The sequence below is a fragment of the Chiloscyllium plagiosum genome, unplaced genomic scaffold, assembly GCF_037043375.1.
Source record: "Chiloscyllium plagiosum isolate Xiang-an unplaced genomic scaffold, Cpla_swu_hap1 HiC_scaffold_9, whole genome shotgun sequence".
Taxonomy (NCBI): Eukaryota; Metazoa; Chordata; class Chondrichthyes; order Orectolobiformes; family Hemiscylliidae; genus Chiloscyllium; species Chiloscyllium plagiosum.
In genome coordinates this window covers 85,483,783-85,511,379 of record NW_028270147.1, presented here as the reverse complement: position 1 = coordinate 85,511,379, position 27,597 = coordinate 85,483,783, and the positions used below count along the sequence as shown (strand labels likewise).

The following is a 27,597-nucleotide window of genomic DNA, read 5'->3' as shown; positions in this document are numbered from 1 at the left end:
TGACTCCTCTGATGCCTGTCTTGTGTCTCAGTGAGCATAACTGGACACAGCAGCATCCAATTTTAATCGTGACTTCTTCTAACTTGCACTCTACTGGTTTATCTATATGGGTCAGCAGTCTATCGATTCTATTACTGCTGCACTCTGATTGGTCACATAAAGCACTAAGGCTATTAATAGCCCAGATCTCTTTCAACTTCACCTTAACTTTTTTGAGAACTGAAACAATGTCTGAAATTGAACTGCAAACATTTTTTAGGGAATGGTCATGCAGTTCCGAAAAGCTTATACGGTAGACTCCCATATCACTGGTGTTCCTTCTATAATTAGCTGAGCAGAGAAGGTCACGTCAGAATCAGCTTAAACAGCAAGAAAAGACCCATTACCCTGGTTTAACAAGCTTAGCAAGAGAATTTATTCAAACTGACATACCACAACTTTTCAAATTATTTCCCAGTGGATATCAACTTTAGCAATAGTATCATTTTGAACAAAAGCCACAGTTAACTGTTCTCAATACATGTCCTGCTCATGGAGAAAAAAATCTACAAATGTTCTCAAAATATGATGTCAATTAACAACTGATTTTCCCAATCAGACTTCAGTTATTCATGGGGAAATGGTCACAAAGTCATAGAGGAGTCATCGAAGTCTACAGCATGGAAGCAGGCTCTTCGGCCCAACTTATACATGCCGCCCAGTTTTCCAATTGAAACTAGTCTCATTTGTCTGTGTTTGGTCTTTATCTCTCCACACCTATCCCATCCATGTATCTGTCCAAATGTTTCTTAAGTGACAAAATTGTACTCACTTCCAACATTACCTCTGGCAGCCCATTCCAGACACTCACTACACTCAATGTGAAATATCTCCCCATCTGAACTCTCTTATATCTCTCCCCTCTCACCATAAACCTATGTCCTTTGGTTTTAGACTCCCCTACCATGGGGAAAAGCTGCTGGCCATCTATCTTATCTATGCATATATAATTGTATTGACCTCTATAAGGTCACCCCTCAATCTCCTATGCTCCAGGGAAAAAAGTCCCAGCCTATCCAATCCCTTCTTATAACTCAAACCTTCCAGTCCAGGTAGATTCCTAGTAAATATTTTCTGCCTTCTTTCTAGTTAAATAATATTCTTTCTATCGTGGAGCAACCAGAACTGCACACAGTACCCCAAACATGGTTTCACCAATGTCTTGTATAGCTTTCAACAAGACATCCCAACTCCTATATTCAATGCTCTGATCGATGAAAGCAAGCATAGTGAATGTGTTCTTCACCACCCAGTCTACCTGTGACTCCACTTTCAAGGAGCTATGAACCTGTCCTCCCTGAACTCTTTATCCTATAACACTCCCCAGGGCTCTACCATTGACTGTGTAAATCCAGCACTGGTTTGCCTTACCAAAATGCAACACCTTGCATTTATCTAAATTAAACCCCATCTGCCATTCCTCAGCCCAGTTGATCAAAATTTCATTGCATTCCCAGTTAACCTTCCTCGCTGTCCATTATACCACCAATCATGGTGTCATCCGCAAACTTGCTAACCATATTTCCTAAATGCTCATCGAAATCATTTATATAAATTATGAATAATAGTGGACCCAGCACTGATCGCTGTGGCACACTGCTGGTCACAGGCCTCCAGTCTGAAAAACAACTGTTTACCACCACCCTCTGTCTTCTACCATCAAGCCAATTTTGTATCCAATTGGCTAGCTGCCCCTGGATTCTGTGAGATTTAACCATACTCAACAATTGCCTTGTCAAAAACCTTGCTAAAGTCTATGTGCACAATATCTACCACACAGCATTCATCTACTTCCTTAGTCACTCCATCAAAACATTGGTCCAATATAAAAGCCCATTCACTGGAACAAGACCAATATGATTTCCACTGCTTGACTATAAAGGACTCTTGTGGCATGGTTGTAATGCTCCTGCCTGTGGGCTCAGAGGCTTCAGGTTCTAGTCCCACCTACTCCAGAGGTATGTCCTAATATCCTTTGGAACAGGTTGATTAGGGAAATATCTTCTCAAGTGTAAACAAATTCAACAGAGAAGATGAAACAAGATTGTCAAAGCATAGGAGTTTTATAATTTGATTTAAAAATTCATCGAGGAAATAAGGGGCAAGCATTGAATTTCCAAAAATTGTGCTGGACTCATTTCTTTTAGCAGCTTAAGATTTGTTGTGTTATGAAAAAACTGATTTGTGTCAATGCTTGTGGAAAGTTGAGGTATAAGCTATATTTCAGAATAGGGTGTTAACTATGTCATTCACAGCACAACGTCCTGCCGTAAAAATAAATCTGGTTAACCAGCCGATTCTGATCAAGTTAAAATGTCTAGTTCCTGAAACTGGTGATATCTTGAATGCAATTATTTTCTCTTCATAGGTGTGCCCTTTGTAAGTTTAACCTATAAGATCATAAGAAATAGGAACAGGGTTAGGTCATTCTGCCCCTCGCACCTGCTCACAATTCAATATGATCACAGCTGACCCAACATTCCTCACATCCACTTTCCTGCATTTTCAAGGTAATCCTTGATTTTTCCTCCCGATCAAGAAACTACCTCAGCCTTAGATATACACAAGGAACCCGCCCCCACGTCTTGCTGTGGCAAGGCATTCCATAGTCTCTGAGAGAAGACATTCCTCCTCATCTCAGTCTTAAATTGGCCTCTCTATATTCTAAGACTGCTCTCTGGTCCTAGACTCTCCCATGAGGGGAAACATCCTCTCAGCATTAACCCTGTCAAGCCCATTATGAATCCTATATGTTTCAAAGAGGTCACCTCTCATTCTTCTAAATGCCAGTGAGTAGTTTCCCAACCTACTTAGCATTTGTTCATAAGACAATCCATCCATATCATGCATCATCCCAGTGAACCTCCTCTGAATTGCCTCCAAAGAAATGTTATCTTTCCTTAAATAAGGGGACCAAAGCTGCTCACAACACTTCAGATGCGGTCTCACCAGCACCTTGTTCAGCTGCAGTAAGACTTTAAATTTAAGGGCATTTAAATGGTCATTGGATAAACATATGGATGATAATGGAATAGTGTAGGTTAGATGGACTTCAGATTGGTTTCACAGGTCGGTGCAACATCAAGAGCAGAAGGGCCTGGACTGCACTGTAATGTTCAGTGTTCTCTGTATGTTCCTACTCTTCTACACCAAACTCCTTGAAATAATACCCAACATTCCATTTACCTCCCTGATTACCTGCTGCATTTGTGTGTTCTAGTTCTCTGTGTTTAGTGCACAAGTATCCCAAGTCCCTCGTGGTGCAGCTTTCTGCAGTTTTTCTCCATTTAAATAATATTCTGTTCTTTTGCTTTCCCTTCTATAATGAAAAATTTTGCACTTTCCCACATTATACTCCATATACCAGCATTTTATCCACTTAACATATCAATATCTCTCTGGAAACTGATCACATCCCTCTCACAACTTGCCTTTCCATGTATTTTTGCAATTAATGGTGTTGTCTGCAAATTTGGCTGCAGAACATTAGCTTCCACAGTATTAATATATATATTGTAAACAGTTGCAGTCCCGGTGCTGATCCCTGTGAAACCTCTCTGCTTACAGATTGCCATCCCAAAAAAGAATCCTTATCCCCAAACCCTGTTTCATGTTCCTGAAACCAAATGCTTGCTCCCAATGATTTAGCACCAAATGCTTCTTACCCAAGTGCTAAGCTGCTCATAACCTGCATTTAGGTAGCACCTTTAACATTGTAAACCATCCCAAGGTGGTTCACTGCAATGGTAAGCAAACTTTAAACAAATAATCTTTTTTTCATACAAGAAAACCTCATAAAACACATTGTATAATAAGCCGTATTGATCAAGGACTTCCTTTGAGCTTGATGCTGTGGGAACAATTATGTTTTTATGCAAATATAAGAAATAAGGGGAAAAGTAAGCCATTTGTCCTTTTTAAACTCTTCTGCCATTTTTCCATGACCATGATTCACTGCCACCTCAAATCTACCTGCTGTACCATCGCCATAATATATAACTCCTTTGATATCAAATGAGCTAAGGAGCAACCTTCAGAACCACATGCCAGAGCACAATCTACTGGACTCCATCTTGAGTGTAACCGAGGCTCCTCAGCTCTCTGTATTGAGAATTCCAAAGAATTGCAACCTTTTGAGTAAACATGCTTCTTATATTCTCAGATGGAATTGGCTAACTCCTTTTTTCTTGAGTCCTAGTTCTAGACATTCCAGGCAGCAAAAACAACCTCTCAGTTTTTACCCTGGCAAACCTTTTAGGAGTATTATAAATTTCCATTAGATCATTTATTATTCTTCTGAATTTCAGAATATATGGGCCAAGTTGCTTCATGAACCTTTGATGCACAACAAAAAAAAAGCATGGTGTATCTTTGATAATGGGGCCAAAACTGTACACAGTATTCTGAGTGTGATCTCACCAAGGTGCTTTTTTGTTGACAATAAGATTTCTTTACTCCAACAATCAATGTATTTGAACAAGACATTGGCGGCACGGTGGCACAGTGGTTAGCACTGCTGCCTCGCAGCACCAGAGACCCGGGCTCAATTCCCGCCTCAGGCGACTGACTGTGTGGAGTTTGCACGTTCTCCGCGTGGGTTTGCTCCGGTTTCCTCCCACAGTCCAAAGATGTGCAGGTAAGGTGAATTGGCAATGTTAAATTGCCCGCAGTGTTAGGTAAGGGGTAAATGTAGGGGTGTGGGTCGGTGTGGACTTGTTGGGCCGAAGGGCCTGTTTCCACACGGTGGTGTAATCTAATCTAAAACCTGAGGGTTTGATTGTTTTCCTACTTGTTTGCTGTACTTACACATTCGAGCCATTGAGACCTACAGCACAGAAATAGGCACTTTGGCCCATCATGTCCATGCCTGTCAAAAACAACCACCTATTCTAATCTCATTTTATAGCATTTGGCCATAGCCTTGTATGTCTTGGCATTGTATGTGCACATCTGAATACTTCTTAAATATAATGAGGGTTTCTGCATCTACCACCCTCAGAGGTAATGAGTTCCTGACTCTCACCACCTTCTGAATGAAAACGATTTTGCTCATGTCACCTCTAAATGTTCTGTACATTACCTTAAATATATGCCTCCTGATCACTGATACCTCCACGAAGGATAGAATTTTCTTCCTATCTACCCCATCTATATCCGTCATAACTTTATACATCTCAATGATATCCCCTCTCAATCTCCTCTGCTAGAAGGAAAACAATTTCAGTCTCTCCAATCTGGATAAGTGTAAGATGACACACTTGGCCAGGGCATAAAAGGCAAGGGAATACACAATGAATCCAATCAAGAACAGTTTTTCCCCACTATTATGCAGCTTTTGAACAGACCTCTCATATACAGTATTAAAGTTGATCTTTCTCTGCATCTTCTCTGTAGCTTTAACATTATATTCTACATTCTGTTCTATTACCCTGACGTACTTATGTAAAGTATGATTTGCCCAGATAGCAATAGACAGTAGTCAATAGACAATAGGTGCAGGAGTAGGCCGTTCAGCCCTTTGAGCCTGCACTGCCATTCAATATGATCATGGCTGATCATTCCTAATCAGTATCCTCTTCCTGCCTTATCTCCATAACCCTTGATTCCACTATCTTTGAGAGCTGTATCCAAATCTTTCTTAAATATACAAAACAATAATGAATCTTGTTACATGTGGCAGTAACAAAATCAAATCAATCTCTCTTCATAACTGAAGAGAGTGGTGGGTGGCACAGTGGTACAGTGGTTAACACTGCTGCCTCACAGCGCCTGAGACCCGGGTTCAATTCCCACCTCAGGCGACTGACTGTGTGGAGTTTGCACGTTCTACCCCTGTCTGTGTGGGTTTCCTCCGGGTGCTCCGGTTTCCTCCCACAGTCCAAAGATGTGCAGATCAGGTGAATTGGCCATGCTAAATTGTCCGTAGTGTTAGGTAAGGGGTAAATGTAGGAGTATGGGTGGGTTGCGCCTCGGTGGGTCGGTGTGGACTTGTTGGGCCGAAGGGCCTGTTTCCACATTGTATTGTAATCTAATCTAATCTCCAGTCCAGGCAACGTTCTGGTAAATCTCTTCTGCAGCCTTTCCATTGCTATCACAACCCTCCTCTCATGTGACATTCAGAAATGCACACAATACTCCAGTAGTTGCTGAATCAACATACAATGTAGTCCCAGCATAACCTCCCTGTTCTTAAACTCTATACCCTGAGGAATATATATATTATATACCTCATACCTTCTTAACTATTTTATTTACCTGTCCTGATACCTAAGGGACAGACGTACATGCACACCAGGGTCCCTTTGATGCTTGTTGTTTCCCTAAATCCTACCATTCATCATGTATTCTTTTACCTTCTTTATTCTGGCTAAGTGCATCACCCTATACTTACCCAGATTAAACTCCATTTGCCAGAGCCTATCTGACCAGCTATCCATGTTCACTTGTGATCTAAGGTTATCTTCTTCACTATTTGCTACCCCTCAATTTTTTAGACTTTTTTAGTATCTTTCTATGATTCCCTTTGAGTTCCCAGTTTCTCACTGTTAAAAAAAAATGTTTTGCTACTTTTCATACGAAGGTGGAAGACGTCATATTTCTCTATGTTATATTCCATTACTCACTCACTTGTCTGCCCATGTAACCTGCTAACACCCTTTTTCAGCCTCTTTGTTTTATCAGCTCAGTGTTTTTTTTCCCACCTTGGTTTGTATCATCAGCCAACTTGGGTATGTTACAAGTGGTCCGCTCATGAAAGTCATTGATAGAGCCTGTCAATAGCTATGGTATAAACACTGACCTTCAGGCTGCTCCAGCCTATCAAATTCAAAATGACCCATTTATTCATATTCTCTTTTTTCTGTTCATTAGTCTAATCCTCACACTGCCCATGTATTTCTCAACAGTTCCATTTTGTGCAACTTGGTACTTGGTTGAAAGATTTTGAAGATCTAGATACATTAAATCCAATAGTTTTCCCTTATCTACCCTATTCGTTGCAACCTCAACAAGAATCCAATAGGCTCATGAAACATACTTCTATTTCAATAATTCTGCATGGATCTTAATTTCTTAAGGAAATCTATAGTTATTTCAAATAATGAAGGACTTATGCAAACGTTTGTCATTGCTTATTTGTTGCTTTGTAGAATCATAGAATCATACAGCATGGAAGCAGACCCTTTGGTCCAACTAATACATGCTGAACATAATCCCAAACTAAACTATTCCCACATGCCTGCTTCTGGTCCGTACCCATATAAACCTTGCCTACTCATGTACTTATCCAAATGTCTTTTAAATGCTGTAATTACACCTACGTTCACCACTTCCTCGGGAAGTTCATTCCATATTCGAACCACATTCTATGTAAAACATTTTCCTTTCATGTCATTTCTTAACTCTCCTTCTTCTCACCATAAAAGTGTGCCCCCTAGTCTTGAGATCCCCCATCCTAGGGAAACGACAGCTATCCTTAACTCTATTTATACCTCTCATTATTGTATAAACTTCTATCAGGTCACCTCTCAACCTCCTACGCTCCAGTGAAACAAGTCCCAGCCTATCCAGCCTTTCTTTGGAACTCAAACCTTCCATACGCGGCAACATCCTGGTAAACCTCTTCAGAGCCTTCTCTAGCTTAATAATATCCTTCCTATGACTGGCTTTTAACCTAATTTAGTTTAATCTTTGGTGGAAGTTTAAAATAGTTCAGTGCTACCAATGATATTCCAAACTCAAGATATCCAGAAAACTTGTGGTGAGTGGCTCTCAAACTGTGAAACTGCTCAGCCACCTCAAACCTATTGCTATTCTCCCAGCCTACTTTTTTGGCCATGGTGAGGGATTTGCCATTTGCCACAGCACCAACAAATTCAGTTTTAACATTTCAACTCCACAGTCAAAGAAATACATTGTGAGCAGCTGGAGACAATGAAATAAAATATTCAGGGACGCTCATAAACAGACAGAAAATCAACACAGCGACTCTGAAAAAAAACTTCCCACTTTGTTTCTACTTCTTTTATTTTAAACCTATCAATTTCTGGGGCTTCCTTTTCCTCTTCCCCTTCATTTTCTGTGTTTGTTCTATAGCTCGGGATAGCACAAAACTGGGTTATTCAGAGAAACAAGTCTGAGGCAGCACCTGGTGAAGCTCACTGATTTGCTCAGTATAATTTCCAATTTCCTCTTTGTTTCTTTCCATGTTTTACTACCTTGTACTTGCCCATTTCCTCTCCTACATGTGTACCTTGCTTAATGTTTAAGCCTTTCTCCCTCTTTTTCTTTTTACGTGTTACTGTCCCTCACACATTCTTTAATTTCTGTCCCTTTCCCAATACATTGTTTGTGTTCTCTTGTGTTAGTTTCAGACAATATTTCCTTTCTTTACATTCCCCTGTCCTCTGTACAGCCCCCTTATTTCTTTATCCCTCTCTTCTTCTCTTCTTTTTTAATCTCTTGATTATTTTCTTTGTCCATTCTTTTGCTTTCTTATTGCCATTCTTTATTTCTCTCATGTTTCCATCTAGTGTTTTTAATTTTATTATGCAGAACATTTTTAAATTGTATTTATTCCTCTCTTTTTTCACTTCTTCCAGTTTCTGCTTCCCATTTCCTCATTTCACTCTCTTCCTTTTGCTTTTTTCCTACCCCCTCTCTCACTTTTCATTCTTCTTGTTTCGTCCCTTATTTGTTTTCTCTCGAAGTCTGTTTGACTAAGCTCTCGTGCCTCTATAATTGTGCACGTGAATTGTCATGGAAAAGGAAACAATAACTATTTATTTTTGTGTTCAAAGTGCTGCGGGGCTGAAAGTTTGCATTTGAACACCTATTGTTCTTATCCATGGCTATTGTACATCCTGTTGCAGAGATTAAACAGGTCCTGAAATTCTACTGGGAAACATAAGCCAGCCTTATGTGAACAGGGTGCACCTGTTCATTTGGTGCAGGAAGGTGAGAAATCCTTTAAATAATTAAACACTTTAAAACATTAATGTAGTCTTTAAGCCACAAGATACCATGTGTGTAGCTCAATTAAGGAGCAGTTGAATGTTTGCTTCGTGTTAGCCAGTGCTGCAGGTGGCACACACAGACTGCCAGGCTTAAGTCAAACATCCATTCCAGTTCATCCTATTGTCATTCTTCTAAGCTCGCTCTAGAAGTTTCAAAGGAATTAACCTTTCCAGTCTCCAATCAGGCCTACTTTTGGAGTGGTCCACACAGTCCCTCCCATTCAGCATGGAAGTAATGATCTCCTTTCTCAGCTCCCCCCTCATTAGCTTAATAGTGGTTCATCCTCCACCCCCAGACACATGCACATAAAGACAGACAGACAGACAGATAGACACACACACACACACACACACATTCCAATTCTCTCTCCTGTACCTCTAACCAAGTTCCGCGAACAAGGTCACGAGGCTACAAATTGTGCAGAGGGAAAGGGTGAAGCAATGCGAACAGTGCTTGTACCTTTCAGTTTTGAGAAAATAGCCAAAAACACAACCTCGGAGTGAAGGGATGACTCTTTAGAATTGAAGTAAGGAGGAATTTCTTCAGCCAGAGAGTGGTGAACCTGTGGAAATCTTTGCCACAGAAAGTTGTGAAGGTCACATTATTGAATGTATTTTTAGACAGAGATAGTTACGTTCTTGACTTGTGATGGGATCAAGACTAATGGGAGAAAGCTGGGGAGAATGGGGTTGAGAAGTATCACCAAATAGTGAACACTCAATGGGCTGAATGACCTAATTCTACTCCTATACCTTATAGTCTGGACAGGGGCAGAAAAGATGGACTAAATGGCCTCGTACTGTAATGCGTCTATGTTAGCGAGTTAGATTTAGGAACATTATGGTGAGTACGTCACAAGCATGTCTTCACAGAGCCACCCCAGGTGGCTGCCAGATACCTAACCTGTCTGCCCAAATACAGGCAGGTTAGCACCCATTGGTGTTGGCCATTAATAACGTCATTCAGGTGCACATACAGGGACAGAAACAGTTTTGTTGGAGGCACTTGGGGAAACTGAATCTAAGATTGAATGAGTCAACCAACATCACCTGCAATATGTTGTCTCTTGCAGGACAGTATCAGGCTCCTTGGACAGCACTATTGAAACACAATGACCACTTCCATCTAGATGGAGCAGATACATGGAAACAGCAGCACGTGCAAGTTCCCCTCCAAGACACACACATTCCTGACTTGGAAATGCATCATTGTTCCTGGATCAAAATCCTGGAATTCCTTTCCTTCCTTTTGTCTACAGGAGTAGTGCCAGAAGACTGGAGGATAGCAAATGTGGTTCCCTTGTTCAAAAAGGGGAGTAGGGATAACCCTAGTAACTATAGGCCGGTGAGTCTCACTTCTGTTGTGGGCAAAGTCTTAGAGAGAATTGTAAGGGATAGGATTTATGCACATCTGGATAGGAATAATGTGATCAAGGATAGTCAGCATGGTTTTGTGAATGGCAGGTCGTGCCTCACAAACCTTATTGAATTCTTTGAAAAGGTGACGAAGGAGGTTGATGAGGGGAAAGCGGTAGATGTGGTATATATGGATTTTAGTAAGGCGTTTGATAAGGTTCCCCATGGTAGGCTACTGCAGAAAATACGGAGATATGGCATTGAGGGTGAGTTGGAGGTTTGGATTAGGAATTGGCTGGATGGTAGTAGTTGATGGCAAAGTTTCTTCATGGAGTGCCGTCACTAGCGGTGTTCCGCAAGGATCTGTTTTGGGACCATTGCTGTTTGTCATTTTTATAAATGACCTGGAAGAGGGGTTAGAAGGTTGGGTGAGCAAGTTTGCGGATGATACGAAAGTCGGAGGAGTTGTTGACAGTGAGGAAGGATGTGGCAGGTTACAGCAGGATATAGAGAAGCTGCAGAGCTGGGCAGAAAGGTGGCAAATGGAATTCAATGTAGCTAAATGTGAGGTGATTCACTTTGGGAAGAATAACAAAAAGATGGGGTACTGGGCTAATGGTCGGATACTTGGTAGTGTGGATGAGCAGAGGGATCTTGGTGTCCATGTACACAGATCTCTGAAAGTTGCCACCCAGGTAAATAGTGCGGTGAGGAAGGCATATGGCGTACTGGCTTTTATTGGTAGAGGAATTGAGTTCCGGAGTCCTGAGGTCATGATGCAGTTGTATAAAACTCTGGTGCGGCCGCATCTGGAATATTGTGTGCAGTTTTGGTCGCCATACTATAGGAAGGATGTGGAGGCACTGGAACGGGTGCAGAGGAGGTTTACCAGGATGTTGCCTGGTATGGAAGGAAGATCGTATGAGGATAGACTGAGACACTTGGGGCTGTTTTCATTAGAGAAAAGAAGGTTTAGGGGTGACTTGATTGAGGTGTACAAGATGATTAGGGGGTTAGATAGAGTTGACAGTGTGAACCTTTTCCCGCGTATGGAGTCGGGTATTACAAGGCGGCATAGCTTTAAATTAAGGGGGGGTAGATATAGGACTGAAGTTAGGGGTAGGTTCTTCACTCAGCGAGTCGTAAGTTCATGGAATGCCCTGCCAGCAGCAGTGGTGGACTCTCCCTCTTTATGGGCATTTAAGCGGGCATTGGATAGGTATATGGAGGATAGTGGGTTAGTATAGGTTAGGTTGGCTTGGATCGGCGCAACATCGAGGGCCAAAGGGCCTGTACTGCGCTGTATTCTTCTATGTTCTATGGGTCTATGTACAGCATGTGGACAGCAGGTAGTTCAAGAAGGCGGGCCTAAGGGGCAACTTTTTCACACACAGGATGATCCGTGTGTGGAGTGAGCTGCCAGAGGAAGTGGTGGAGGCTGGTTCAATTACACCATTTGAAAGGCATCTGAATGGATATGTGAATAGGAAGGGTTTAGAGGGATATGTGTCAATTGCTAGCAAATGGGATTAGATTAGGAAATCTGGTTGGCATGGACAAGTTGGACCGAAGGATCTGTTTCCGTGCTGTACATCTCTATGACTCTATGACTCTAAGGCAGCTCATCGCCAACTTCTTAAGGGCAACTAAGGGTGAAAAAGAATGCTAGCCCAGCCAGTCACACCCACATCACATGAGTGAGAAATAAATCCTCCCAAGGATACGGGCCTTCAGTTCTGTAGATTAAAGAAGCTGTTATTGCTGTTCTACGAGAAGAAGATTGATGGAATATATGATAGAGGTGCTCAAAATATGAGAATTCTACACAGTAGATAGAGATTGTTCTCAATGGTGCAAGAGTTAAGATCCAAATGATGTAGATTTAACATGATTAACAAAAGGAAACCCTTTTTTGATACGGTGAATTGATACAATCTGGAATGTATTGTCTGAAAGAGCAATGGAGGCAAATTCAATTGTGACTTTCAAAATGAATTTGGATAAGTACAAGCTGATAGAACTATCGCAGAGATGCAGGAAAGAAACAGCTGAGTGGGACTGTTGAATTGCTCTTGAGTGAGCCAGCACCAGTTTTATGGGCTGGATAGCCTCCTGTCTTGTAACCATTTTACAGTATTATTCTCATAAGTGTTGCTGTGTCAATTAATCCTTTCAAAAGCAGGCAATATGTCAAACTCTACTTTCTCAGTTGGGGGATAAAAGGGGTAGAGTAAAGGCAACAGCACCAAGGTTCTGAACAGTATGAGAAAAGCTATTTATGTCAAGAAATATTGGTTACTTAAGAGCAGTTTTGAAGTTCTGGTTAAAAAATGAGAGGCAAAGGGATGTGGAGGCAGAGGGACAGTGTATTGAAACTTAGAAGGAAAGAGAAAAGGGAAATTCAGAGTAGTAATGACTCCACACTAAAGCCAAGACTTGTGACAAAATCCTGTCCACACATAAAGCAAACACAGGAATTCAATGATCACATTTTTGAAGCATGTGGAAAAATAATCTAGGCACCCTAAAATATTATCCATTTATGTGATGCTTCGCTTTAAAATTGTGAAGTTGTTCACGCAATGCAGTATTTAAACTTTCAGTGTAACAGGTGATCCGATCGCTTGCACAAGCTTTATTAAATATTAATAACAAAAATAAATGTTGCATAACTAGTGCCATATGTGTTGATGCGAGAACCATGCATATTTAAAATGACCTGATATGCTGTTGTACTGTATTGATGCTGCTTTAATGTTTTGCAGTAGGATGATAAAGCATTCAGATCTAACTGCACATTTTCACATTCATCAAATAGCCAAACCTGGTTGTGTTGTTATGAAGCATTCTCCTTCACTACCACGCAAGGAGGAATATCAGACAATGCCTTTCTTGTATGCATCCTGGCATTCAACTAAGTTGTGATGTTGATATTGGTCTATGAATAAGAAAAAAGCCTTATATTTACATAGCACTTTTCACATTCTTAGGACATTCCAAAACAGTTGATAGTCAATAAAGTACTTTTGAGGCATACCTACTGTTGTAATATACTAATGTCAAAACAATCTATTTTTTATGATGTCAATTGAGAAGTAAAAATTGGTCTGGGCACCAGGGCAACTTCTCTACACTTCTTTGCAATATTGTTACATTTTTTTTCCTGACACCCATCTGCAAATACAAACTGGCGTTGATTTAGTCTCTCACCCAAACAAAAACCACTTCAACAGTGTAACACTCCCTCAGGTCCTAGAATGGGATTTGAACTCACTGCTCTTCTGACATAGAGACCAGAGTGCTGCCAACTGACCAAGAGCACACCACGGGTTTATACCTTCTTGTTCTCCAAGAATAGAGAATGGTGATAGTGGCAGAACAGTGAGAAGAGGGAAAGAAATCAATAAAGCTGCTACCAATAAAATATTTCAACATTTTGTTTCATATGCCTTTCGGAGAGCTTGTTTGCTGGCCTAGGTTTCACAGTATCTGTAATTTATTTTTCTCCAATTCAACAAAGGTCAGAAGCTAAAGGAGTGCAGGACTACTCTAGTGCCAATCAAGTCCCAGTAAAATAGACTTTTAATCAAATCAAAAGCAAAAGTTTCCTTCAGCACAATGAGCTTATAATACACTTTGGGTGTCATCTGATTAGTTTCACTTGCAACTCTATTCCTGTGGTCCTGTAATTTTCCTTTCTGAAGTATTTGAATGGTTCCTTTTTCAAGTATTCACACCATTCCTTTTTGAAAGTTACCATTGAATTTGCTTCTACTTCCATTTTGTGCAATTCAAATCATCATCATCACTCTGTGCGTAGGAAAAGTATTCCTTCCCATTACTTTGATGATCACCTTTAATCTCTGCTCTCTAGTTGCCAACCCACCTATGAATGGAAGAAATTTCTCCCTTTTTACTGTATTAATAATTTTGTTATTTTTTATTTTAGTACAAAGTCTGATCCTCATGCATCAGCTTTACATGACTAAATTAAAGGGGTGACCTTTCAGTAGAATGGATAGAGATCTTTGTTCCGTCATTCTGTTTAACACAAGAGTGTCCTTTGAAAAAAGCACAGTTTTCTAAAAAAACCATTCGTGAACAATGACCATGTTACCATGACTAGAATCTGTCAAGGGGTCTACCAACATTTTTATGTTGTCTGTGGCTCCAGTTCTTTTGGGAACTTAACACAGCTAATACCTATTGCCAATAAAATGAGTCCCCACAATTAATGTGAAAATGTTAGGTGGTGTTCCTAAACTGTTGAAGATGTTGTCAGTTAAAAGACATTCTACAAGCTGTCAGTCATTGCTTGCCACTGTGATCAACTGGGATCTGTCATCTTTTCCCTTGTGAATTCTAGAGACGCCTTACCTTGACTAACAGAGGCAGAGGCACTTACATATTTTGCATATTGCCCAACTGATGATGTTCATTACAGAATTTAGCAGAATGTCTCTGTCTGCTATCATTCCCAACCTGATCCCTCTCCAGAGTCATGCAGATGCAATGACACTGATGCAGCTACACTCATGTCACAGCAGGGCTCATAAATTCTTGTGTTCCTGCCATCTCTTTGCCAGTGACATTACAACTGATGCTTTGCATGCTCGGAATCAAAGCTGATCTGTCTGGTTGTGTATCATCCCTGTTGCTGCATATCCCTATTACGAAATCCAGAAAGTCCTATGTCTGAATTTCACAATAAAACCAAACACAACAGGTTAAAAGCATGCTGCTCAAAATATGATTGAATGAAAATAATTCTACCTTTGGAGGATAGTTCTCAGGTGAGGGAAGGAATATTCTTTTTTGTTCTCTTTGTAAAAAAAAGAATTGAATACAAGAGGCCAATTAGATGATCTGGGTGCTATTTTTTCATCCATTATTTCAAGTCCAATTCTGTTTCCATTCTGTTTATCTCCTTTGATCTCATTTGGTTCAGCACCAAACAAGAGGGCATTATTAGAGTGATCCTGCCTTTCTTTTTGTACTAAGTGTTTCAACCAGCCTCTGGGAACAGCTAATGGGCCATCCCAGAAAGACTGTTCCCTGGGTTCTTCACAGGGATGCTGCTGGCCAAGGTAACGTACTTGCCCATGTGGGAAGAAATGCGATATGTCCAGCCTCCCTGCCTTCTCCATTGCTCATCTGTTATCTGGATTGTGATTGGGGCAGCAATGTTCACCCATGGCTGGAGAACTTGGAGAACACTGCATTCACATCTGCATGGAACAGTAACCCTTCCGACAATGCTTCAAACTTTACAAATGTCATAGACTATCAACAAATATTAAATAAATCTTTATGTGGTAACTACATTGGCAGTAGAAAACATGGGAAACCATAGACTTGTCATACTTTCCCCTTTTTGATGCCACAAGATATTCAACTTGGAATGGGGAGCTATGTTGATAGAATGGGTTCACACTTAAATTAGCACAGTAGTCTCAGTTGCAACTCAAAGCAAAGAAAAACATAGAATTCTGTGATGAATAGATTAATGCTTATTAATATTAGTATTCAGTAAATAAAAATAAGTGTTAAGGGAACCTAATTAAAAATTAATACAAAAACCTAGTAAAACGAACACTATATTAATCTGCATAAATTAATATAAACCATTCTTTTCATAACCTGATCAATATTCCAAAGACATTTACATTATTTTAGTGTTGTATTACATAATTGCGATCAAATATATTTATAATAACACTCCATGCGTTTTATTGAGGTTTAAACAAGAAATCCACATTAATAAACAAACGTTCAACTTTAACAAAACAAATATTGTAGCCAAAAAAAACTGCATTTCAGTGTTACGGAAGAGAAACTATTCTTTAGAAAATTCTAAAAGTGCTAACACTAAAGATGTTGAAATAGATTCAGATTGTTTTAAGTAGGTTCCGTTCGTTTGTTGTCTCCTTTAGGAAGCCTAAATGCTGGGATCTAGTGGGGGAAATGGGAAGAGGGGAGAAATTGAAGTGAATATTTACCCCCACCCCCACCTCCTCATAGAACCCGCTACCTGCTGAACACGTTTCTGCCAAATTGTCCATTGATTTTAAATTCATCAGCGGCTGCATAGCTAGCACTAGGGTTAATTTCCCAAGATACCATTTAGGTTAAAGGCATCCTGTCAATAAAGTACAGATCTGAAAAAAAAAACCCATTGCCCAGCTCACTCCTATTCACTATGTGAAAAGGGGGTGTGGGTCCTCCCTCCCCTGGACCAGTCTGCTCTCAAAGTGCTGCCTGAACGTGGAATCAGCACTGTCCTTCAATGGAGCTCGCAAACCTGGTGACTTGGGAAGAGATTGATATCAACAGTTCGCCTGAGCCCCGCACCCTTTCATAAAACACCTCTCCATTCCAATTTCCGTTCGATAATTACTCAATGAGAGAGACTGTGATGAATTTTGTAGATGAAATATCGCCTTCTCCCTTCCACTCGGCGCCGTATATTACCCAGGCGGAGAAGCCAATGCTCCCAAACCTTGCAGTGCTGCCCCCTCGGTCTTTAACGCAAAGGTCCCAGCGATTATGAAAGAAATTAGAAGGAGACAGATCATTTATCCTGATCAGCTAACTGACTGCTTCAAGTTGAGGAGGGCAGTGTTCAACATGTAAATAAAAGGACAGTGATCAGGGCTGAGAAGTTTGTCTTTCAACGTGGTCAGACAAATTAACATTGTTATATTTTTTTCTCTCCCCAAACGATGGAGGATATCGAAAATTTTGAATAACGTATTTTTAAAATCGATTAAAAATTGCAGCAAGGTTCATTTTCCTTTTTTTTTAACAACAAAATGACAGCGTTTGCCATTTCTCCAAATATACAGCCAACAGCTTGCAATGTTCCAGAGAGAAAATCACACTTTGCACCCATTGGATTTGTCGCTTGGGGCCTTAAGTTATGGGGCGGATGGTTGTACACACGCGCGCACACACACACACACAAACCCTTCCCAGACCCTGCACCGAAATGTTGGACGAATTTGTCGTTAATTCACAATCTCCGAGTTAGTATAAATGAGAATCGACTTCAATAAAGGTGACTGCACCTAAAGAGGACTGTAATGTGCTGGGAACCTCAAGTAAGCAGAAAATACCGGCAGTCCTCAGGGAGTCAGAGAGTTCCTGTTGAGAGAGAGAGAGAGGTAACGGTTCAAAGCTCGGAGGAGAGGTGAGAGGGTCTAACAGAAGGTCAGAGAGCTGAAAACAGCAATGTGACCCTCTCTGTAGATACCGCCTGAGTATGTCCAACACACCTTTGAGCATTTTTGTTTTTGCATTGCTGCATAGATATATATCTGCATAACATTTTTACATACCCATGTGTGTGTGAGAGAGGTGTGCTCGAACTGTCAGGAAACCTTGGGCTGAGTGATGACTCTGCTTGCTCGTTTAACCAAAGGCAAGCAGAGGGTGAAGTGGCTGTCCCGGAACCGAGAGCTCAGGCCAGCCTCACAGCCGCTCTGTGAACACATCACCCTACACCATCTCTCCTCCCCCCCACCATCAGACTGGAAAACATCCACATGTGCCTGCACCACTCACGCTGGGGCTGGGCAAAGGCCTGAAATCTGAAAACGACTTCGGGCCGGTGGAGTTAACAGTGACGACGGGGTTGGGGGACAAAGACGGGGTTTTTGTTTTTAAAATGTGGGGTGGGGTAATTTTTGATTTGAAGTGACGGAACAGTGGCTGCTCCACGATTAGTGTCCAGAGAGCTCAGTAATGGACAGCAGGAGCGAGCAGAGCCAACGGGAGCAGGACCCAGAGCATCTCAGCAAAGATCTACTGTTGGCATTACTGGCTCAAAACCAGCAGCTTCGAAACGGTGAGAGAGAGAGAGAGGCTGTTACGACAAAGGTTCATTAATATACATTCCAATGAAGGACCCTTAGATATTATCTGACTGACATTAGGAATCATAGAGACTTTTTTAGTTTAAAAACAACTGGGAGTAAATTGATCAAAATACAGAATTTCTTTCCTCGCGGGCTTTTATTTTCTTGGAAAATAGGAGAATGTAGTAAGCTTTATTCGAACCAACTCGACCTCACCAATGTGGTTCACCCTCCAGATTAAACGCTTTCTGGACCTCTGTATGGTGGAGTCAGTGTGCACGCCGGGTTTTGAAGGGGGGGGGGGGGGGGGGAGGAGGCCAAACACGATTTGATCAGACTTTTCTTAATATTTAAAATAGAGGGATTTTCCCGTAAATAGTAAAAAGAAACAAAATCGCAAATCCCTCAACGATTTTGTATTGTTGCTTGGTGAATAGGTAAGTTTAAACAAGCAAGGCGCAGTTATGCAGTCAATTATTCCAAAGGCAGACTCGTCGGGAGACAACTGTTCCCTAATAGCATTTGTGCTAAAGTGCAATTTAATTTTCTCTCCCTTATCAATAGCTTTCTTTGCCATCTGACAATTAGGAGCGGCTTAGGGGAAAGAGCTGCTTTTTATGTGTGTGTGTGTCTGTTCCGGTTTGTGTAGTGATCCACCAGAAAACAGACAATTTAAATCTCTCTCCTTCTCGAACCGAATCTGTTTTGCTTCATTATTATTGTGCGTTTATTTAACTGTATAAAGTTCATCTTGGACGGCGGCTAGCCAGTCTGACCCGGGCACTGAGATCCAGTTACCACCGGTAGGTCCTGACGTCTATTCCTTTTTTTTAGAAAAAAAAACAGGACACATTAATGGGAGTGTTTTGAGACAGCAGTTTCAGTCTCTCCGTCTGTGTGTTCGTGCAGTTAACAGGTTCTATTTCGTGACTGCAGTGTATTTAATACTAGACTTAGCTGGGAAGAGAAAACGGAAAAGAGACGTTTTGATTTCTAAATGTGCAGGATGTATTCCCTAGTGCGAATTTAGAACGCGTGGAATACGTTTAATTTGTAAAAAAAAATGAAGTTTACACAGACAGAATGCAATAATTTGGATTATGAGCGATAAACAAAGAGACAGTTTAGGGCCTAACAACAAAATAAATGACATACCAGTGCAAACACATGTATCGATTGTGAAATCCAGTGTAGTTCGGGGTAATGGCATTTAGTTCTTATGTGGAGAGATGCTATGAACTGTGCGGCGTTTGGCCTACATAAGGTTTGGGAACTGCTCCTTGCCAATATATTTAGATAGTACAGAAATCTATTTTCTTCAGAATAAAACTGCGCCCTCGATTACTGTCATGGCCTATCTCCTGTATAGCATTTGATTAGTGTCTCGACTGTAACCATCTCCTCAGTACAATCCCACCAAGACACCACCGCCAACCTAAGGACAGCACTTCTACTGCTGGAGGAACCCAATGAGAGAAAGTGTTTTGTCACTGGAGGCTTGTGGCTTGCAGGGATGCATTGTGAACTAAATCAGCACCGGGTCCCTATTCAACCGTTACTTAGGATTCAACAATCCATAAAATTATGTATATGTTTATGAGTGTGTGTTGATGGTGGAGCTCGTGGACTGGAGAGGGAACTCTGCAAGTAAAGCAAATGTAAATGTTGCAAGTCAGTGCGTGGTGGTGGTTACTTTGACATTCTGAAATATACTACTTTGTGTGGTAAACCACATGTCACGTTTGCTTTTGGGATTACACACGTTATGACATTACACAGTGGTTCCTGCAACTTACCATATTTTCTGCTACATTTAATTCATGATATATTACGCGTTTTAAACCCGCAATAAATAATTCCATAATGTAAGACATTAATTATTTAGCTGAAAGTAACGATTTGGGGAAAGCTACATTTACCAAACCCTTTGAACACTGAAGGAACAAGGTGATGGCTCGTGCACAGTTAAAATAGCTTTAGCATTAAACTTTATTGGAAGGACATGAAGAGGTATGCTTGTGTATGAGGTAGTAAGCAGATCCATTACAGAAAGCAAGCAGATCAAATCTCTTCTCTGTCTTCAACAACAACGTCCATTTATATGACGCCTTTAAGTAAGGGAAAAGGCCAGATGTTGCTGTTTGCTGCAAGTTGAGACTTAGCCACGTAATGTTGCATTGGAGCAGGGGACTGGAAGCTTCGTTGTTGAGGAATGTTTCACGGAGCGATTTAAAAGACGAGGGAAGCAGAGAGGCCCAAAGATTAAGGGAGAGAATTACAGAGTTTAGAATTCCGGGAGCCGATTGGGACAGCTATTAAAACTGGGAATCTGCTCAGGCCAGAATTGCAAATGTTTGGGTTGTAGTCTGGAGGAGATGACAGATAGATATAAATGTGCACTTTTCTGTCTCTTTTTATATCTCTTTCTATATGTTCACCCCTCGGTTTATTTTAATCGCTGTCTCATCGTGTGCGACTCTAGACTGATGTGATTTCACCCCCTCAACCCAACGCCCTCTCCCTGTCCTGTGTTGTAATCTCCTTATATTGTAAGAGCTGCTCAGACGGCTCAGTTCAAGTCCTTAGTAATATCAGTGGACCAAACAACAGACTTAGCAGAGGCACATGGTCACGGTTCTCCCTGCATTTCTGGGATGAATCATGTTGCCTTTGACGAATTTATTTTTCGAAGTTTTGAGTAATTATAGTCCCAAAACATTTCAAACGAAAGCGTAGATAGTGTGCGCTGTGTTTTTGAAATGAATCGGTTCTATCTGGATGCAGTGCTTAGATAGATAGAACACGAATTATAGTCTATTTCAGAATCAAAGTGCCGCCAAAACAATCTCTGCATCTGCCTTGTGAGCTATGTGGTTGTTTCAATAGGACATTTGGTTACAGTCTTTCGTTGCATATATTCTGTCAATATTAATAAATGCATCCAGTGGAACTGGATTTATTTTGTGTGTTAAATATTCATATTTCCAATCGTTGTAAAGCAGAAATCTTCCGTGGAATTAAAACTGTCGGAGAGCATAGATAATCCTCATGAAATGAAGCCCATTTATTTTGACTTAGCGCACCACGCATCAAAGAAACCCCCTTTTAGCGCTTGTTGCTTTGTTCAAGCCTGTATGTGCAGATGTTCAGCTCAGTTCCTCTTCTGGACGGTGTCAGAGATTTCGGCTTTCTTCAGGATATCAATGTTTTAAAACAATGCGGAGCAGTCTTGTCGACAGCAAAACAAATTATTTGCCAGTTTTCTTTGGTGGCTGGGTTCTAGCGTAGCTAAACCTGGTTGGTTAAAATATATGAATTAATAGCGCAAGGAATGACTGGGAAACAGTGCATGTGTAATGGTAAATTAATCAAAGCACCCAGGAACTACAGCCAGCAACATCATACAAATGAGATCAGTCATTAAGAAGCAGCACCTATTGTATATCGAACCCCGGTAAATGTAACACTTGTGTGTGTCTCTCACAACTGCATCACTAGTGTCTGCAGCTCTCCTGTTACGACTCTCCTGTAAATATAACACCTTAGGAACAGATCTCTCAAATATAATATTCATTGTAAAAAGCTGTCCTATAAATATAACACTCATTGTATTCAGCTCTTCTGTAAATATAACACTCATTGTATTCAGTTATCTTGTAAATATAACATTCATTGTATTCAGCTCTCCAGTAAATATAGCACACATTGTAAACAACTCTCCTGTAAATATAACATCTTAGAATACAGGTCTCTCAAATATTGTATTCATTGTAAAAAGCTGTCCTGTAAATATAACACTCATTGTATTCAGTTATCTTATAAATATAACATTCATTGTATTCAGCTCTCCCAGTAAATATGACACACATTGTAAGCAACTCTCCTGTATATATAACATCTTAGAATACAGGTCTCTCAAATATTATATTCATTGTAAAAAGCTGTCCTATTAATATAACACTCATTGCATTTAGTTCTTCTGTAAATATAGCACTCATTGTATTCAGCTCTCCTGTAAAAATAACATCCTAGAATACAGATCCCTCAAATATAGTACTCATTGTATTCAGTTCTTGTGTAAAGATAACACTTACTGTATGCAATTTTCCTATAGATATAATACTCATTGTGCACAGATCTCTTGTATATATCAATCACCTGAAAATAGAACACTCATTATATACAGTTGTCCTGTAAATATAATACTTTGTACACAATTTTCTCAAATATAACACTCATTGTATTCTATTCTACTGTAAAGATAACACTCATTGTATACAGTTTCCTGTAAATGTAGCTTGCATTGTATACAGATCTCCTGTATATACAGATCACCTGAAAATATAACTCATTGTATACAGCTCTCTCATGAATATCAGACAAAATACATAAGACCAGTCCCAGCAAAAACATAAACATCTCAAGAATATAACATATTAATGACAGATCTATGTATAACATATTAAATGGAGAGATCTTTATATAAACATCATTATATTTGAGAAATCCATTACATACATTATATACAAATCTCTCCATATAACATTTTATATTTAGATCTCTCATTAATATGTATATGGACATCTCAAATGTAATACGCATTATACATAAAGCTCTCATAAATATTGTACACATTTTGTTTTTATTCACTTATGGAATGTGGGCATCACTGGCTGGGCCAGCATTTAATACCTGTCTCTAGTTACCCTTGAGAAGGAAGTGGTGAGCTACTTTCTTGAACTGTTGTAGTCCATCTTACTTTATGTAGTTATGAAAAACTTGTGTACATTGTCTCACATTGCACAGGGAGGTGAGACATAAAGCCTTTGACTGAACATTCACCAAGGAGATCCAACAAAACTGGGGAAAACCAGATCTGTCATAACTGAAGTCCCCAATATCAATATCCTCGGGCTTAACATTAATCAGAAACTGAATGGGTCGTCCATGTAAATAGTATGCCTCCAAATATAGGCTGGGAATTCTGTGATGAGTCAATCACGTCCTGACTCCCAAATGCCTGTCTATAATCTATTTTACACAAGTCAGGAGAGTGATGGAATATTTTTCACTTGCCTGAATAACAGCATTTAAAAAGCTTGACACCATTGAGGACAAGCAGCTTACTTGATTGCCTCACCATCCATTACCGTAACCACCCACTCCCTTTAATGAGACACAGTGGCAGTACCATGTACCACCTACAAGATGCTTGCCAAGCTTTTTCCGGTGGTACGTTGCAAACCCGTAACCTCAACCACATAGTAGGACAAGGGTGATAGATACTTGGGAACAACAGAACCTGCAAGCTCTTCTCTCCACTCCTGAGTTGCAATTATATCACGGCTCTTTCACTTCCTTTTAACAGCATCGTAGGTGTACTTACCCACCATGGACTGCAGCAGATCAAGAAGAAAGCTCACCAACATTTTCTCAATTATTAATAAATAAATAGTGCTGGCCTAACCAGTGACACCAACATCTCATGAATTAATAAAAAAACACTATGTACATATGTCTAAAATATGCATGACTGGAACTCTATAGCAGGTACCACATGCAATCTTCAAAAATATGTAACATTGAACACTTGCTAAATAAATGCTCAAAGTTTTCCTCTTATCAATAGATGCTAACATTTTGCTTCCAAAATTGTAGAACCTTCACTGTTTTTCATCCAGTGTTCCTAGAGGGACAACAAATTAAGCATGTTCAAATGAGCACCTCAATATATTAGGCTGTAACTCCCCCTCCCCCCAAATTTCTTTAATCTCTCAAAAAGCAACAAGCAGTGAATAATATTTTTAGTCCAAGTCTAAATCAAGTACATCAGGAATTGCATTAGCTAAATATTAATATTATCACATTTATCTTTGTGAAATATAACAAATTATGATGAATTTTGGTATTGTTCAACGTATAATGATCTCTCAAATATAAGTAAATAGACTGCATTGATCACTCTGACATATGTCATAATGTACACAGATATAAAACACAGCATACTTATTTCTCTATTAAAGACATAATGTATGTATAATTTTATATTTGACACTATATAGAATTCAAGTATGTAACATGAAGTTCTAAATTTTCGTCATTCATAATATGAGAATATAATACACACCAAATCATTTATCCATTATGTTCTATTATATATATGTATATATAAATAATTTGGAGGAGAATATAAATGGCTAATTAGCAATTCTGCTCAAGACATGAAGATTGAGGGAGCTGTGGATAATGAGGAGAATTCTCGGAGAATGCAGCAGGTTATAACAGCTAGAAACTTGGGCGGTAAAATGGCAGATGGAGTTTAATCTGGACGAAAGGGAGGTGATGCATTTTTGGAGATCTCGTGAAGTATATAGTAAATGGCAGAACCCTTGATAGCATCATCACGCAGAAGTATCTATGTGTACAGGTCCACAGTTCCCTGAAAGTCGCAACAAAAGTGGGTAAGGTGGTCAAGAAGGCTTATAGCATGTTTTGCCTTCACTAGATTGGGCACAGAGTATAAAAATTGGCAAGGCATGTTGCAGCTGTATAGAACTTTATTTAGGCCACATTTCGAATATGGTGTACAGTTCTGATCACTACATAAGCAGAAGGATGTGGAAGCTTTAGAGAGAGTACAGAAATGGTTTATCAGGATGTTGCCTGCTTTGGAGGGAGTTAGCCATGAGGAGAGATTGGATGAATTTGGTTGGTTTTCCATTGAACATCAAAGAATGAGGAGCAACCTGATGAAGTTTACAAAATTATGAGAGACATGTATAGAATGGATAGTCAAAGCCTTTTTCCCCGAGTGGAAATGTCAATTACTACAGTACGTTGTAAAGGTAAAAAGGAGTAAGCTTAAAGGAGATATGAGAGGCAAGTTATCATCGAAAGTGGTAAGTGCCTGAATGCACTGCTAGTGGAGGTTGTGGAGGCGGCTACAATAGCAATGTTTAAGAGACATTTTGCAGATATATGTATAGGCAGTGAATCATAGACTCCCTCGGAATAGAGGAAATGGATGGCCTAGAGGCAAGTTTATAAAGTCATGTGTTGGCGCAGTCTTGATGGGCCGACTGGCCTGTTCCTGTGCTCTATTGTTCTTTGTTCTTTGTTTAACTATTATTTTAACACACAACACTGGATATATAGACTGCTGCAACAGATAACACACTACGGACTTACGATCTTTTGTGTGGACTTGTTTTGTTGTGAGCATGTAATATGTGAGTATAAATAACTTATAAATACATAATGTACACCATGTGACCTCCCTTTACTAAATAGCTTACAATATACACCACTATAAATGCATAACAGATAACCTGTCAGATAATTAACATGTAATGTTTAAAGCAGTGCTTGCAATGTGCGCATCAATACTCCGAGCAGGGCTGTGAGCTCTGAGGCAGCAACAGCCTCCTTGGAACGTTGACTAAATCAGGACAGCTATGTGTCTGCTTTAACAGGCTCCCACTCTCACCACCCCACAGCCTCAACTGCTCATTTGCTAAGTTGTCACTAAGGAGTCATGATCATTTTCAAGCCTTAAAATGGGGTCACAGTGGGACACATTTAGGAAGCACTTCGGTCGAGCCCTTCTGTCATAAATATATAGCAATTTATACTGAGCTGTCCTATTTAACATGTACTATATACGGATTGCTCAATTATACAACGTATTGGCTGTAGATTGCTCTTCAGCAGATTTAAAAGTAAATGCCCTGCAATCCTGTCATGACTATATATGCACACCATGTCGAGCTTCTCTAAGTTAATTCACTGCATCAATATCTAAATGTACAACTAACTAATTTATAATCTCTCATAAATATATTACACCAGGTTGAGCTTCTCACAGGTAGGTTATACATAATGTCTGCATGCAGCTAAACTATGTGATCAAAGCTATATCACTCACTGTGCAAAAAATACATATTCAAAGACATACAGTCAAGAGATCATTCACATACATTGTACATCAAGTCATACAACACAAAAACAGGCCCTTTGGTCCAACTCATCCATGCCAACTAGACATCTTAATCTGAACTAGTTCCATTTTCCATCATTTACCTGTGTCCCTCTAAACTTTTCCTATTCATTTGCCCATCCAGATGTTGTAATTGTACCTGCCTCTACCATTTTCTTTAGCAGCTTGTTCCATACATGCACCACCCTCTGTTTGAAAAGAATTACCCATTAGGTCCTCTTTGAATCTTGCCCCTCTCATCTTAAACCTATATGCCCTCTAGTTATAGATGCCCCACACTAGGACCATGGCTATTGACCCTATTCATGCCAGCCATGATTTTATAAACCTCTATAAATTCACCCCTCTGCCTCTGATACTTCGAGGATAAAAGCCCCAGTCTATTCAAGCCCTCCCTATAACTGAAACCCTCCAGTACTGGAAAATTCTTGTGAAACTTTTCTTCATCGTCTCAAGTTTAACAACATCCATCCAAAGCATGCACATGTAGATACTCCTGCTGACACATGCACTGAAGTACACACTCTTGTGTATACACAGATTCTTAAGGGGAGTGCACATACATGTTCTTGCACAGCAGTCACAGGACACAAATGTAGAAATATAAAAGAAGCATATGCAGCCACATATGTACACTCACAAAATTCCTGCAGATACAATCAAGCATGATTCAGGGCAGGCAGGGATTGCCGTCTACAGGATTTATTCAGTGGTTTCACAGTTTCTATACTTAATGTTGACTCTCTCAAATCTGACCTTGTTCTCTTCAAGTCGATTTGTGTCAAAAAGGTTCAACCCAGAAATAAACATGGAATTCCATATTGCCTGCTAGCAACCAGCCTGTACAAGAGGGTAGAATTTTGCCGTTAGAAATGTCACAGCCATCATTACGGAAGAGTTATTAAGCAGCTAAAGCTTTAACCATGTATGATCTAATTTCAACTGTGAATTTATATTATATTAAACTGAATACATCGGGCAAAGGCTTTTTTTTTCATTATAAATGAAGTAGGTATTTCCCAAATAGGGACATGTTACATCGGCTTTAATGGATAGACCGTCATTGACAGTCATAAAATGAAATGAAAAGTAGGGATTCACATTGTAATTACTGCTACTAGAGCAACACTTAGGGTTAGCAAATTAAATGCTGCAGAACCTTGACCCCTTTATTCATTCAGTCACTGTTGTAGATCAATCTCAGCAGGAAAGCTCTCATTGCAGAGATTTTACATGAACAGTTTTATCAAAGAATCTTCCAAGGCTCAGCTAATTGACAAATTTGTTAAGCGCTTATAGCTACTTAGGATGCAGTGGGTTTGCTTCTTTATAGGTA

The 27,597-nt window shown here is 40.0% G+C and overlaps 1 protein-coding gene and 1 long non-coding RNA gene across 2 annotated transcripts in view; one reads left to right on the top strand and one right to left on the bottom strand.

Annotated features, from left to right (window-relative positions):
- LOC148149187 (uncharacterized) overlaps positions 1-17,856 on the bottom strand; it is a 304,419-nt gene extending 286,563 nt beyond the window's left edge. Inside the window, exons 1-2 of the long non-coding RNA XR_015758203.1 lie at positions 17,747-17,856; positions 13,234-13,347 (exon numbers count right to left, since the gene is read on the bottom strand). This is a non-coding gene — a long non-coding RNA (uncharacterized LOC148149187). The remainder of the gene's footprint in view (positions 1-13,233; positions 13,348-17,746) is intronic.
- Positions 17,857-18,045: 189 nt separating this feature from the next.
- lhx4 (LIM homeobox 4) overlaps positions 18,046-27,597 on the top strand; it is a 124,750-nt gene continuing 115,198 nt past the window's right edge. Inside the window, exon 1 of the mRNA XM_087990891.1 lies at positions 18,046-18,255. Coding sequence (XP_087847017.1) covers positions 18,153-18,255 — 103 coding nt within the window. The 5' untranslated portion in view covers positions 18,046-18,152. The remainder of the gene's footprint in view (positions 18,256-27,597) is intronic.